The sequence below is a fragment of the Panthera uncia genome, assembly GCF_023721935.1.
Source record: "Panthera uncia isolate 11264 chromosome B3 unlocalized genomic scaffold, Puncia_PCG_1.0 HiC_scaffold_1, whole genome shotgun sequence".
NCBI lineage: Eukaryota > Metazoa > Chordata > Mammalia > Carnivora > Felidae > Panthera > Panthera uncia.
Window position 1 is genome coordinate 64,410,764 of NW_026057582.1, and position 16,879 is coordinate 64,427,642.

The 16,879-nt window shown below is 37.1% G+C and overlaps 1 protein-coding gene across 4 annotated transcripts in view; it reads right to left on the reverse strand.

Annotated features, from left to right (window-relative positions):
- Positions 1 to 16,879, reverse strand: part of NUBPL (NUBP iron-sulfur cluster assembly factor, mitochondrial) — a 222,413-nt gene that overhangs the window by 44,856 nt on the left and 160,678 nt on the right. For 2 of the 4 annotated variants that reach the window (XM_049612925.1, XM_049612926.1), the window contains one exon: positions 148 to 241. In XM_049612925.1, coding sequence (XP_049468882.1) covers positions 148 to 241 — 94 coding nt within the window. Of the gene's footprint in view, positions 1 to 147; positions 242 to 14,157; positions 15,953 to 16,879 lie in introns of those variants that run through there. The other 2 variants (XM_049612927.1, XM_049612928.1) reach the window with 2 other exon arrangements.

The following is a 16,879-nucleotide window of genomic DNA, read 5'->3' on the forward strand; positions in this document are numbered from 1 at the left end:
AAACTGAATTTATGAATCTGATCTCTAAAGACAAATTTATAAATGATTGTTTTTGAGACATAAAAATGTTTGCCTGTCATGGAGTCTGTTTCTCTGTATGGCAATAGCAAAATACCAAAGACAGCACAAATTAAAGTTTAAGATTACCTGAAATGGGAATATTCTGTGAGACTGATAACTGCACATCTCCAGTTCCGGGTGGCATGTCAACAACTAAATAGTCCAGATGACCCCAATCTACCTAAAAACCAAGATGACACAAATAACATCATTATATAACAACTGCAGTGAATTAGTGATGTAAACAAAAATAAACATATTAACAACAAATCTAAAACAACAGTTTTCACTTAAGCCATTACTAAGTGTAAGGGACTATGCTGAAGGCTAAGGATAAATGAATAAGTAAGGGGTGGCTCATTCCATTACGTGGACTTTGGCTCAGGTCATGATCTCACAGTTCGTGAGTTAGAGCCCTGCATCCAGCTCTGCACTGACAGCTCAGAGCCTGGAGCCTGCTAAGGATTCTGTGTCTCCCTCTCTCTCTGCCCCTCCCCTTCTTATGTGCTCTCTCTCTCTTTCTCTCTCTCTCTCTCGTTCTCAAAAATAAATAAACATTTTTAAACAATGAATAAATAAGAGATGAGTTCCTGGGTCTAGCAGGCCCTCTACTAATGATACAGTAAAATTTCCAAATGACCCCTTCTCTCTTGCCCCCCGCCCCCAACACATACACACATACACTAAAGATGAACCCATTCCACAGTAGACTTCTATTCAGGACCAATAATTTATTTTCATTGGGAAAAGCCAATATTTTACCTAGGAAGGCCTTAGTTTTGTAACCTTGGGTTTTTAGGTACAGCATTTCCTATGACAGATCCTAATATAATTTTTTAAAGTTTACTATTCCTTCATAAAACACACTAATAATGATAACCAAAACTTAATCAAAAGAAAAATTTAGAAACAGAACTAGACTTCCAATACTATTAACATTTTGATTATTTCTTTCCAGGCATCTTTCTAAGTATCTATACCTAGAAAATTCAGCTATATTACCAAGTCCTTAAGGCTCAGCCTCAATTTATATAGGCCTTAAGGATTCCATAGGCTCTTTTCACCTTAGATGGCTTCTCCCTCTAAGTCCACAGTACGATCTTCCCATTTGCCTAAGGTGGAAGCATGGAATCATACTTAACTTTTCCCTTTCCCTCACTGGCACTAGTCACTTATTCTGCCTTTTAAAAACCTCTCAAGTGTATTTACTTTTCTCTTAACCCCTTTCCGAGAACCCAATGGAGACAACAATCATCTTTCACTAAACCGTACCAACCAGTGTCTCTGCTTTGACATTGTCCATCCAGTCTGTTCCTACACCACTGAAAAATGGTCCATATAAAATGCAAATCGGTTAGTGCCACTTTTTGTTTAAAATTCTTCTATTTCAGGGTGTGTGGGTGGCTCAGTTGGTTAAGCATCTTGAGATCGGCTCAGGTCATGATCTTGTGGTCATGAGATCGAGCCCCGCATTGGTTCCTGGACTGAGTGTGGAGCCTGCTTGGAATTCTTTCTTTCTCTCTGCCCCTCCCCACTCGCATGTGTACACATGCGCACATGTGCTCGCTCGCTCTCTCTCTCTCTCTCTCTCTCAAAATAAATAAGTAAATGTTTTGGGTTTTTTTAAATAAAATCCTTCTACTACTTTGAGGATGAAGTCTGAGCTTAAGCTCCAGAACACTCTACCTAGCCTTCTTCACTTGCTAATTCATCCTCATTCTTCAGACCCCAACTTGAAATTCACTTCCCCTAACTTTCATTAGACATGGTGTTCCTACTATGTATGTCTCCTAAACATCCATTCATTCATTCATTCACTCCTTCAGCCATAGAAGGTTTCAGTCCCTACTACATATTAGGCATTGAGCTAGGTGTTGACGATTAAATGGTACCATGGTTTCTAGGCTGAAAGAATTTATAATATACGAGACAGATATTAAGCACATAATGAAATAACCTGTGCAAAGGAAAGAGGTTATAGGTTAGTGTGAGCAAGTGAAAGAAGATCAACATAGCTAGAAAGAATGAGTAAGGGGAAGGGTAACATTCATTTACTAGTGTTTCATGATTGGTATCATGAAACTGTAGCTGAGTTAGAATACCTAACACACAGACTAGACACTCAGCAGATGATTAGTGAGTTTTCTTTCAAGGAATGAATGAATGAACGCATGAAAAGACTTGAGATTTTTAAAACCTAAATGGCAATCATACTGTGTATATAATCCCGTACCTTGCTTCTTAAAACTTAATAATATGAAATAAGCCTTTTTCAAATATAAGCCTATATTTTTTAAAATTAAGATTTAGGGGCGCCTGGGTAGCTTGGTCGGTTAAACATCCGACTTCGGCTCAGGTCATGATCTCACAGTCCGTGAGTTCGAGCCCCGCGTCGGGCTCTGTGCTGACAGCTCAGAGCCTGGAGCCTGTTTCAGATTCTGTGTCTCCCTCTCTCTCTGCCCCTCCCCTGTTCATGCTCTGTCTCTCTCTGTCTCTAAAATAAATAAACGTTAAATAAAAATTTTAAATTAAGATTTAGATGACACAGGGTCAAATAGATTCATTCATGTATCAACACATATATTCAACACATATTTATTGAGAATTGATTAGGTGCCAGGCACTGTTCCAGGTGATAGGGATGCAGTAGTGGACAAAATAAAGTCCCAGCCATTCCCAGTCACTGTGGAACTAACAGTTTAGTGAGGAAGTCAGGCAGACAAACACATATAAAGACAAATCAGTGGGTAAAAGTGCTATAAAGAAAATAAGTATCTCTTACTATACGAAATTATTTGGTTCCTAATTAAGATATCTAGATCAAACAAGAGATTGTTTTAAAAAAATCTCTTCAAGGGGTGCCTGGGTGGCTCAGTTGGTTAAGTATCTGACTCTCAATCTAATGGTTGTGAGTTCAAGCCCCACAATGGGCTCTGTGCTGGGCATGAAGCCTACTTAAAAAAAAATTTTTTTTAATAAAATAAAATAAAAATCTCTTCAATTCCTGAGTTTCAGAAAGCAAACAGTAAGAGTTCAGATAGCCAAGGATTTATCAAAGAATTTATTTCAATCTCTTTGGTTCCCAAGCAAATGGTAAAGTATACTTGTAGAGCAGGGAAAAAGAACAGAATGGTGAATGGCACTACTTTAAACTGAGTGAAGTCAGGGGCGCCTGGGTGGCTTGGTTGGTTAAGCGTCCGACTTCGGCTCAGGTCATGATCTCACGGTCCATGAGTTCGAGCCCCGCGTCGGGCTCTGTGCTGACCGCTCAGAGCCTGGAGCCTGTTTCAGATTCTGTGTCTCCCTCTCTCTCTGCCTGTCCCCTGTTCATGCTCTGTCTCTGTCTCAAAAATAAATAAACGTTAAAAAAAAATTTTTTTTTAAATAATAAAAAAAATAAACTGAGTGAGGTCAGAAAATAACTGAAGCGGTCATCTGAAGAAAACAAAACATTCCAGGCAGAAGCAACAGCAAGTGCAGAAAAGGTTCTAATCAATGGGGATATGCTTGGCAAATTCAAGCAATAGCTAGAAGTCAGTACAGCATTTCTAAAACAGCACCCCCACCCCTAACCATCAATCTCCTTCTCTGACTTTGTCTTCAAAACATTTATCAGTACCTGATATTATATATTATCTTGTCTCTCAGGAATTTTATGATACTTCTCAAACACAAATATTTGATACTGATCAAATGACCCATTTTAAAAAGAATGATGAAATGATGAGCATAACAATTCATTTTCAATTTAAGGTTCCTTGGTTTGAAAAATAGTTACCCCAAACTTACCTATGGGCTTCATCTATGAAACTATCTACAGAAAAGATAAAGGATACTTTCCACTGTATACCCTCTTCACTGAAACCCCTAGCACTGGCAGAATGACAAGTCTCTTTGTTTCAGAAAACATCAAATGATTGGTGCCAACAATTTATCATTATTGTTTCCTGGCATTTAAGCATATTTATCACATTGGCTCCAATTTCTTATTTCTTTAAAGAGAACTGCCACGAGGGTTCCAAGGAACTAAAAATACTTCACTGCTAAGACAATTTCAAATGAATCTTAAATTGCATTTAAACTAAAAAATGATTCTGGTCCAGTACCTTGATCACACACAGCAGGCATCCCACAATGGCTGGCTGACTTGAACTGAACTGAACTCAGTTGTCTGAGTTCCATTTTTACAGCATTCACTAATACAAACACTGAAATATACTGGCTACCAACAAGTTCCAGTTCTCTTGTAAAAGAGTCACCAAAGCACTGATTTTAGAGTGATGTGGGGATTCTCTAGATTCTAATTAGTGTTTGTTTACTCTTATAAATTGCATGTTACTAAATGTAGGTGGTTAAGTACTAGCAAAACATCCAGGTACCTCATTTAGTAAAAATCAGTGGCAGATCCTAATGGGATTTTGTGTGGCCTGCAGCATATACAATTTGGGTGATCCTTTCTAAGAATAAGAATACAAAATTATGAAGGCAAATTTAGGTACAAAAAGTCAAAATTTATTTAGAATGTGAAAAGAAATCACCCTAAAATGCTGGAGCTTTAGATATTCAACTTCCTTTCTCTAAGATCTCTTGAATAACATAAATGCTTACACAGAAATGCTTCCCAAATGCAACCTGCTTCCTCTCTCCACCTGGAACATTCTACAGCTCTCAGCATCTCAAGCATGGAATCCAGAGTTTAAACTTCATTAACCTCATGGTAACCTCACCTTTGGCAAAACCCTCTCAGACTCCAAAATAAAGGGATCTCATCAGGAAAGACTAAATCAGTCTAGAAGTAGAATTACCAAGGTAGTTCAGAGATGCCCTGTGGATAAAGAGGCAGCACTACAACAGAGAATTCAGCAAGGTAGTTTGAGAGTCAAACATGTGCATTAATTTCGAAGGAGGACATAAACAGCATAATGGGAGGACCAAAAACAATGCCAGTAGCCGGAAGGATGGGATGAGATGCAGATCAGAGGTAAGACTTCAGACCTGAGTCTGCCAAGAGAGGCTCTGTGAAAGATGTTTCATATAACTTTTATTTCCCTCTAAAGTGTTTGAGATACAGAATTTTGGTATCCAAATATAATGTAGTCACTGAGCTTTTGTTCAAAGCCATTTAAATAACATTAGAACATTGCTTTCTCATCTGTCCTATAAATATATATGTATTTGTAATCGCTATAACGTCACCACTTAAGTTATTGCCTTTCTCGTATTGTTCTTTCACTTTGTTTGTTAAGATATCCAACACTTGAAAGTTATGCCACCAGGAATAATTACTAAATCTGTGTTACTTTTATTTCTTTTTTTATGGGCAACCTTAGGAAAGGAAACTATCCCCAACTAACACCGATTGGGGTGATTTTAAGCTGATATGGCTTCTCCAAACAATAGTTTCTATTTTATGTTCAAAATTATGCCCAATAATCTGAAAGTAATTCAAAACTGAAATAAGGGCAATCCCCTCTTTTCTGAGGAGATAAAAGTGTATCTTCTGTATGGGCAGATAAAGTAATTTATCTTTTTCAGGGCATTAGTTATGAAGAGGGTGGTGCTATGAACAGGAAAAGAACATGGCCCACTTTCCTCCAGAAGCCGACCAAAGCAGTAGCAATCAGGCCTACTGATTCCCAGGCCCTAGGGAACACTGGGACCACAAGTGCAGACAGGCTGAGCTATAAGTCTGAAAAGAAAGGGCCCATAGTTGCATTCCATTTTGGACTTCTCAGATAGCTCAAGCAGTTTACCACAGTCAGTCTCGAGGGTGGCAGTTTCCCTCACCATCACTAGACAGGCCACATGTAAGCATTATAGGGTCAACATATGCTGCTCCAAAGCAAAGGGAAAGTGTCCCTGAAATCTTAGGTCTTCTAGCAAGGCCAATATGATCCTGATAAAAAAACAGCAGCAGGGGTAGACCTTGGGCCTTGTGGGAACAGGGAGGAAAATCACTGCCAAGAAAGGGAGGCAAAGCTATAAGCCTGCTGGAGGCAAAGTGGAACCCAAGAAGAATTAAACTTCTAAGGGCAAGAAAAAGGTGTAACTAAAGAATGAACAGAGAAATCATAAAACAGGGAAATGGAACAAAATCTAGACTGAATAATTTAAAAGTGGGCTGTGTCCAGGCAGCCCATTTATATGGTGCTTGTTCCGTAAGCAGTAAGGCCAATCCTTAGAGGAACTTGAGCTGGGCCGGACACTACCTCTTTCCTTCTAGTCTGCACTTGGTTACTGACTGAAGAGTTGGTTTTGACTCTTATGCCTACTTGACTCATAAATACTAGATCTCAAGGTAGTGTCCTGTGTCTAATTCTGGCCTTCTATCTGTTGCAACTTCTTTCCTATGGCTAAGTTCTGCCATCTGTCCCTGATTTCCTGGTTCTCCAACTCTAGTTAGGCATAGTCCTAATGTAGCAAACAGAAAAGTACTTGTGCTTTGCTTGGAAGCCGACATGAAACCATGCCACTACTAGGATACAAGATGCAGCTAACCATGTCTCAGGCCCAGAGACAAATTTGTTAGGCCCAAGCTCTTAGGATTTTCGATTCAACTAACTTTCAGGTTTTTAATGGGTCTTCAAGTTCTAAAAATCCTAGAGTATGAATTTTTTTGTACGTAACTATCCCCCCCAACTTCAGTATAAGTTCCTTAAAAAAGAGACCCTTCTTTATTCATCTCTGATGAATAAATAGAAATAAATGATACAACAAAATATAATATAAATAAAATATAATAAGCTTATTCTTGAAGATTGTTTTGATGAGAGTTCACCCAGTTATAAAATGAGAACAAATTATTCAAGCTACAATGATATATTTTCCCTAATATTTTCATTTCTGTCAGATGATAAAGTTCTCTAATTCATTTTCAAACATGTTTCTTTCTATTGTAAGAGGTGTGGGGGGAGTATACTTGAATAAATCCCTCCAAAAGCACTACCAACCCAAGTGATAGCAGTAATGTTTGAGAGCGAAAAGAAGACAAACTTTACTCATTTGCTTTCCCTTTATCATCACCTCCCATTTCCTCAGTTGTTCCAGCAGAGCTATAGGGCAGACTGGCCATGCCAACCTGGAGACAGCATCAATTCACAGAAGACTTCTTCTCTAAAAGTTGATATATGGGTCAACTTTTGGTAACTCTATATCTAGCTTCTGAAATAATACTTAAAAGGTTATCCAATTCCTAGGCCAGCCCGCAGATGATCCCATGTAAACGCATGCGACAGCTGAAACAGTAAAACCTCACAACATGAAAATAATGACACAACCACCAAAGTAACAGCATTTTAGTGAGTTATGGGAACATCTCTCTAAATTCTCTAGAGTACTGCTTTAGGCCAACTGCTTATATATACAGATGTTCATAATCTACGAGCATATGTTAGTAAAGGACAGGACTGATACCAAAAACCCTGAAATATTATAAACCTGACTGAGAATCAAGATAACTTCATTTTTAAAAAATTACTAAAAACATTTACAACTCTTTTTATATACTCAAAGGCTGAAGTTTCAGAATTTCTTTTTTTTTTAAGTAGGAATAACAAATCCTTTTATTAACCTAATTTGGGACAGTTTATAAAATATATTTAGACAGGTAGTACTGTGTTTAATATGGAAAACTATAAAACTATAAATATTATTTAAAAGAATATCCCTAGAAAAAAATACTGTACTGGGGAGAAGTCAAAGTCCAAGCTGCCACAGAAGCTACACTGAGCCTCACTGAGAGAATCCATACACATTGTCCACGGGTTCTGATGTTCTTAAGGACATTATAGAACTTGAGAAGCACTTGCTCCAGGAGACCAGTCTACCCAGTGCTCTAGCCAGGAATGGTGTAAAGACCTGTCTCAGTCATGTTTATTTAGTTCTAGTTACCTGCCATCTGAAGTCCTACTTTTGAGACTTAGGTCCATTAGGTAGAATTGAACTGTGAAGGAAGAGACAGAGAGTGGGTCTGCAGGTAACAGGTAAAGGAGAGCAGAAGGAAAAGAATTGTTAGGGAGAGCCTATTATAAGTTAGGCACTAAATACTTTTAACATATCTGAATACCTAACATTGTAAAACAGGCATTATGACCTCTATTTTACAGATAAGAATACTGAGGACTGGAGAAGTTAAGCAAATTGTCCAAGGTCAGACTGCTGGTGAGTGATGAGGCAGTGATATAAATCCTGGTCTGTGGGACTCAAGTCATGTTCCCAGTCTCCCACAGAATGCAGCACAGCATCACTATTCTTCAAGCCCCTGAAGTGTTTTGCTAGCAAACATATGAGCTTTACTGTACTACATTTTCATTGTAAAATAAAATAGACACATAAAAGAGTTTATAGACCCAGAGAAAATTATTTACTCAGATAATATAAGAAATAGAAGAATTCATTCGCTTTTTTTTTTTTTTTCATTTTCTGGTTAATTATAATGTTTCTTCTACTTTTGAGAATTTTTTTATGGTATGTATAGTTAGTATTCCTTCCTTATATGATCCTTTAAGAGTCTTTTATATCATAGAGCAAGGGTTCTAATAACCATGGAAATGTTAACTGCAAATTTCCTGACTTTGTGCTGTTAAAGAATGTTTTAGCTTTCAATAATTTACCATTTAATTCTGGTTTTGTTTTAAATGAATAATCATAATTCTACCATTTATACAAAAGAATTATGTGAAATAATTGTTTAAATCAAAGTAAATAACCTTTTATAAAGATTAAGAACAGAAAATGAATACTTTAAAGATTTTTTGAAATACCTACAGCTTTTGAACATAATATTTTTGAAACTGGCTCAGATTTTATTCTAAAAATTTAAAGATCTAAATCATATCAAGTAGGAAACCAACTGTGAGAAACTGTAGCTCCATATGCCATTATATTTTAAGTGTGAGCTATTATAATGCAGCTTTTGGATTTTAAATTCTAAATCAAAAATTAATTACTCTCTCTCTCTCTCTATATATATATATATAGAGAGAGAGAGAGAGAGAGACAGGGACAGAGAGAGACAGAGACAGAGACGGGGGGGGAGAGGAGAGAGACAGCACTGGAAAGGGGGAGTTTGGCAAAAAACTAGACAATGAATCTAACAGAATACAGACAAAAATCCAGATACCTACTCATCAAATAGAAGGGTTTTAGTTTGGGAAACTGGCATATCTAACTTCCAATCACTTTTGTCACTAATTGGCTAAATAACCATGGGTCAGAGAATTAATCTCACTGGACCTCAGTTTTCTCAACTGTAAAATGAAGTGTTTGGGATACAATCATCACTTCCAACTATGGAAGTGAAAACTGATATTTTATGGGAAAAAGTGAGTAAAAGCTATTTTGTTAAAAAGCACCAAAATAACAAAATAAGCTCTTTTTTTCCCCAAAAAGGGAGTATTCTACACAAAAACAAAAAAATCTAAAAGCTGCCTGGTATACTGAACAAATTTTATAGAGTGATCATATTTCCTTTGGAAAAGTTAGCTGAATTATTCAAAGAACTCATACTCATATTTAAATTTATATTGAAGTACAATCTACTCTACCATCCTAAAATACTTCATCCTAGCTCAACTAGAAATTAATGTGTTATATCTATACAAAATGTCATAATTTATAAAATAAATGCAATCCTGAAAAGTTGTTGAAGGGATTGCCACTGAGGTAAGAAATGGGAGGGGATTCAATCACAAACCTTTAAAGGTTGTGAGGTCTAATCTAACTTTCCAACTAATAAAAAATGTCTCTCTGTAAACACTCATGCCAAGGATATATATACTCTGCCAACAACAACAAAAAAAGCTCAAATCATGGGGTGCCTGGGTGGCTCCGTCGGTTAAGCGTCTGAGTCTTGATTTCAGCTTGCGTCACCATCTCACCGTTCATGAGTTTGAGCTCCACGTTGGGTTCTGTGCTTAAAGCATAGAGACTGCTTGGGATTTGTCTCTCTCTCTGCCATTCCCCTGCTTGCCCTTGTGTGGGTGCTCTCTCTACTTCTCAAAAATAAATAAACATTCAAAAATAAAAACATAAAAAACAAACTTAAAAAAGAAAAGCTCAAATCATTCTGATGCTTACCACACACTCAAATACAAATTTTGGATCAATAAAAAATGGAAGAAAATTGTCACTTAAGAATCTTTCCTGTTGCGGTGCCTGGACGGTTCAATCAGTGAAGTGTCAGACTTGGGCTCAGGTCATGATCTCAGGGTTCATGGGTTTGAGTCCTGCATCGGGCTCCGTGCTGACACCTCAGAGCCTGGAGGCTACTTCAGATTGTGTGTCTCCCTCTCTCTGCCCCTGCCCCACGCACACTCTGTCTCTCCCTCTCAAAAATAAATAATTATTTATTTCTTAGACAGAGAAAGAGCATGAGTGGGGAAGGGGCAGAAAGAGAGGAAGACACAGAATCAGAAGCAGGCTCCAGGCTTTTGAGCTGTCAGCAAAGAGCCCGATGCAGGGCTCAAACTCACAAACCGTGAGATCAGCCCCGCGTCAGGCTCTGTGCTGACAGCTCGGAGCCTAGAGCCTGTTTCAGATTCTGTGTCTCCCTCTCTCTGATCCTCCCCTGTTCATGCTCTGTCTCTCCCTGTCTCAAAAATAAATAAAACGTTAAAAAAAAAAATTAAAAAAAAAAAAAGAAAAAAGTCAGACTAAGCATTACTAATACCAAATGGTTTCACTCAGATGTGGAATCCAATAATTAATTAATTAATTAATTAATAATCAAACAAAAACCAGAAACAGACCTATAAACACAAAGAATAAATGGTTGCCAGAGGGGAGGAAGATGGACTGTTGTGCAAAAGAGGTGGAGCGGAGTGGGAGATACAGGCTTCCAATTACTTATTTCACTGAAATAAGTCGTGAAAATAAAAGGCACAGCACAAAGAATATAGTCAATGATACATAACAGTGATGCATTGGGGACAGATGGTAGCTACATTTGTGGTGAACACAGAATAACATATAAACTTGTTGAATCACTATGTTGTACACCTGAAAGTAATGTAACATCGCATGTCAACTATACTAAAAATTTTTTTAAAAGAAACTTTCCTATTTTTTTCTTTTGCTACAGGTGAGATTGGTTTACTTTGGACTTACTGTATTGCTCATACTACATAACTTCAGATATGCTTTCTTTTCTGGTATGTCTTTAGTTGCTATGGGAATTGATATTTATAAGACCTCCCCCTTTTAAAAATATGAATGATTTTTTACATTGGCATGTAAAAATGGTATAAACATTTTTTATGTTTTACATTTTACAATGTATAATTTTTTTTATATTGGTATTTTACAATGATATAAACAGAGAATTTTAGAGCTTGAAGGGACCTCAGAGATTATCTTGACCAATGTTCTTATTTTACAGATAAAGAAAGTGAATGACACTCAGAAATCAAATGACTTGCCCAAAACTTAATCTGCAAAATAGGGATAATAAAAACCTTTGTCTGCTTTACAGAGGCTTTTATCCAAAGAGGAAATGAAATCATGGATTTAAAAAAAAAAAAAAAGCCACTAGATAATTAAGCAATTGTATTAACACTGGAAAAAAATCACTTTAAACAGAAGCTTGTCATATCATGTAAGTCAAAATTTAAATTTCTCTCAATGAGCATACAATGTTTATTCTTCTAACCAAATGCTAAGAAAATATTTTCCCATTTGTGAGGTCACCACATTCCAAAATGATCGAAACAAGTAACTTAAAAATATCTTCTCCATATGCCTAGATGACATAAGCAGATTTAAATGGCTTTTTGCAAATTAAAGGGAAATTTCTCACGAGTAAAACTAAGCATGAAAATATTCAGTCAAAATACAATTTAAAAATACATAAATCACTAAAAATAAGGGCCGAGGAGTGAAGAAGCCATATCTGTTGTTTGAATATATTAATTAAATTTCTACATTTTAGTGACCTGTACCTTGTTCCGCTTAAGTAGACCTGATATCTACAAAGCTAAAAAGAAAATAATATAAGTGACTTCCTAAGGGGAACTAAATAATGCAGCAGGTTTTAGTTATAACTACTTTTAACACAAAGGATATTGAAAAAGATTAAGGAATACATCTATGAGAATACAAATGGATATGATACAGATAATAGATGGGAAGCAGGATTGAGGATGGGGGGAAAATAAACACATAAAACAATCTAATTCCCACCTCATCAACTTCAGCAATTTCCAACTTCCTAAACTACATAATTACTTCAGAAGTACCCAAAAGACATCTAAGAAACCTGAGATCACTAAATTGTAATGAAATAGGAAAATGGACTGAATTTTATGCATCTCATTAAAAGACCATTAAATGAGCAGCTGTTCCTTCATTCTCACTTAAGCACACTGGTCATTATATCTAGGCTTGTTCACAATAATCTTATACCCTTATGAGCAAGTGAACGTGGCAATGTATCTAGAAGTTGTTCTTGCCTGAATATATAGGTATCTGGTGTGCTCATATTTATCTTAATATTGTAGATTATACATTAATATACATTCTTAAAGTCAGAATACACCTAAGTAGGTACAGAGAATAATCAGTACAAAGTTTAACCCTGAGAAATTAAGAGCAACATTTACATGTGCCGACCACTGTTCTAGACACTGAGAATACAGCAGTGAGCAAGATATCTCAAGTTCCTGCCCTCATGAAACTGAGTACATCACCTATGATCTGGATGAAAGTTACCTTTCTAGACCTCACTTTGCTATCTATACAATGAAAAAACTAATATTACTTAGGTAAGTATCATCATAACCTTCTCAAACAAAAATTATGCCAAAAATTTATAAATCAATAGGACTTGTAATCTAATTTTCCCTGATATATCCCTGCCACCAGTGGCACATACAGAACAAAATACAGGCCAGAGTAGAAAGTATAAGCCATGTCATAAAAGAGAAGAAAAATAATTGGCTCATGGTAAGACTCAACACAAACTTGTATTCTGTATAGAAACCAGCTACTTAGTAAGCTATGTTTTCTCAAATAAAATAATATTGATATACACAGACCATTTGGAACATATTTTCGCAGCCTTAGTTTCAGTACCAATGTCCATATAAGTTATTTTTATTCCATATTTCATGGCTATCAGTTTAAAAAAATTTTTTTTGCATTTTTTAATGTTTATTTATTTTTGAGACAGAGAGAGAAAGAGCATGAGTGGAAGAGGGGCAGAGAGAAATGGAGACACAGAATCCTTAGCAGGCTCTAGGCTCTCAGCTGTCAGCACAGAGCCTGACACGGGGCTCGAATCCATGAACCATGAGATCATGACTTGAGCTGAAGTTGGACGTGGAACTGACTGAGTCACCCAAGTGCCCCTAAAAATTTTTGGTACCGATCAGATTAATGTTAATCAGATTATGATTTTTAAGTCACATTTTAATTTGATAATCCTCCTCTCTTCCAGTTGAAGAAATAATTTTGATATGATGTGTACTTTTGCAGAATTACATCAAAACAGGCATAGTCTGATGTTTGATTCTTGCATTTAAAATAGCAAATTAGGTATATATGAACAAACAAAACTAAAGGCTAAAGTTCTGACCAAGCTACTTTGGTATAGCAAGCAAGACCATCCGAATGTAAGGAATTAACTCTGTGAATCAAGTACACTCTCAGTAATTCTGAAATTCTCTCAGCATAAACTAAATTAGAGTAAAGAAATACATACACAATCCCAACATAAGATCTTTGGCCTAAATCAATCAATCAATCAATCAATCAATCACTATCTCCCCCCTTTTTCTCAGTTCCCCAATCAACACATGAAAAAACAGACAGGGATTGGGGGATCACAAAAAAAATTTTACAATAGAAAAACTAAGGCTAAAACTTGGACACAAACAAAACAAAACTGAAAGAAATCATTTCTTAGCAATAAGGTCATACTAATATTTTACTATTAAATAGTGAATCTCTCTTTTAAGGGCAGAGGACAAGTCTTACTTTTGTACCTTAAGGCCAACCACAGTGCCAGGTATATATGGACTGAATAAGTGTCTTATTTTGTTGGAAAACACAGAGACAATCAAAAGAGACCCTTCACATCCTTCCACCACCAGAATTACTAACCTCTGGCACCACAGCCCATAGTCCGTCCATACAATATACTGCCTTTCAATGACAGTAACCTCCATCCTCACTGTCCCATTCCTCTTCCATCAACCTTCAAAAGAAGTAGAGATGTAGATGTTTCTTACACAGACTCTTCTGGATGAAAGTTCAGAGTATAAATTTCACGGTTTAGTGAAGGAGAGCTACACAACTGATTCATGAAGAAAACTCAAGAATAACCGGTTAAACATTACTCAGCTAGCTAGACTCTTTCAATCAGCCATCATCTTAGGCTTGTGACAGATATTTGGACAAGCATTATATATAAACTAAGCTCAGCAGCATTTATCTATAAATCAAAAAAACCATACGCTCTAAAATCAGATGCTCAAATGCAAAAATGTTTTGTGATAAAAATAAAATCCCAACTTAACATTCTTGCCTTGGTGGAGGGCTATCCACACCCATTAGCAGTGTGAACCACAGAGGTTCCTATACACAGGATCAACATGTCTGTAAAAACTGGGTCTGGTTGCATTTAAATTACCAAATAATTGTGGCATCAAAGTTCTGCCCACAAAACTTCCATCAATACCCCAAATTTGTCCTCTTCTTTTCAAAACAACTGAAATCATTAAATTCTGTCATCTGACATATCACTCACATAAATATGAAGTGCCCAAAATCAATACTGACAGTTCTGGATGGTTTGCAGGCCCTGGGTTCCACATGAGGAAGTGCTATAGACATTACTGCCACAGGAAAAGACTTGTTTACTTCTGGCCATCAAACTGAAGGCAAGACCAATTACTCATGAAGCTAGAAGTAAAGTGTCTAGCTCTTTCAAGAACTAATTATTCTAAGTTATTTATACCCAATTTCGTAGGTCTTGTCACATTTTTTTAAAACATTTATTCATTTTTTGAGAGAGAGAGAGAGAGAGAGACAGAGCACAAGTGCGGGAGGGGCAGAAAGAGAGGGAAACAGAATCAGAAGCAGACTCCAGGCTCTGAGCTGTCAGCACAGAGCCCAGCGTGGGGCTTGAACCCACGAGCTGTGAGATCATGACCTGAGCTGAAGTCAGATGCTCCACTGACTGAACCACCCAGGCGCCCCAGTCCTGCAACATCTTAAAGAATAGGAACCCCAGAATTGGACCCACAAATATATGGCCAACTAATCTTTGACAAAGCAGGAAACAGTATCCAATAGAAAAAAGACAGTCTCTTTAACAAATGGTGCTGGGAAAACTGGACGGCAACATGCAGAAGAATGAAACTAGACCACTTTCTTACACCATTCACAAAAATAAACTCAAAATGGATGAAGGACCTAAATGTGAGACAGGAAACCATCAAAACCCTAGAGGAGAAAGCAGGAGACAACCTCTCTAACCTCAGCCGCAGCAATTTCTTACTCGACACATCTCCAAAGGCAAGGGAATTAGAAGCTAAAATGAACTATTGGGACCTCATCAAGATAAAAAGCTTCTGCACTGCAAAGGAAACAATCAACAAAACTAAGTCAGCCGACGGAATGGGAAAAGATATTTGCAAATGACATATCGGATAAAGGGCTAGTATCCAAAACCTATAAAGAACTCACCAAACTCCATCCCGAAAAACAAAGAATCCAGCGAAGAAATGGGCAGAAGACATGAATAGACACTTTTCTAAAGAAGACATCGAGATGGCCAACAGAAACATGAAAAGATACTCAATGTCACTCATCATCAGGTAACTACAAGTCAAAACCACACTGAGATACCACCTCACTCTGGTCAGAGTGGCTAAAATGAACAAATCAGGAGACTATAGATGCTGGCAAGGATGTGGAGAAATGGGAACCTTCTTACACTGTTGGTGGGAATGCAAACTGGTGCAGCCACTCTGGAAAACAGTGTGGAGGTTCCTCAAGAAATTAAAAATAGATCTACCCTATAACCCAGCAATAGCACTGCTAGGAATTTATCCAAAGATACAGGAGTGCTGATTCATAGGGGCACATGTACCCCAGTGTTTATAGCAGCACTTTCAACAATAGCCAAATTACAGAAAGAGCCTAAATGTCCACCAACTGATGAATGAATAAAGAAGATGTGGCTTATATATACAATGGAATACTACTTGGCAATGAGAAAGAATGAAATCTGGCTATTTGTAGCAATGTGGGTGGAACTGGAAGGTATTATGCTAAGTGAAATAAGTCAGGCAGAGAAAGACAGATATCTTATGTTTTCACTCATGCGTGGATCTTGAGAAACTTAACAGAAGACCGTGGAAGAAGGGATCAGGGGAAAAAAAAAGTTACAAACAGAGAGGGAGGGAGGCAAACCATAAGAGACTCTTAAATACAGAGAACAAACTGAGGGTTGATGGAGGGGTTGGGGAGAGTGGAAAATGGGTAGGGCACTGAGGAGGGCACTTGTTAGGATGAGCACTGGGTGTTGTATATAAGCGATGAACCACAGGAATCTACCCCAAAAACCAAGAGCACACTTTACACACTGTATGTTAGCCATTTTGACAGTAAATTGTATTTTTCAAAAAGAAAAATAAAATAAAATTTAAAAAAATAAATAAATAAATTAAAATTAAATGAAATTTTAAAAAATGTCTCAAACAGCAATATCCTTTAATAAGTGAATGGTTAAATAAATTATCAACCAACAAATTGGAGTCGTTGGGCACACAAAGATAGAATCGGAGCCCAGCATCCTCTCCTCACTCAGGCTGGGCCC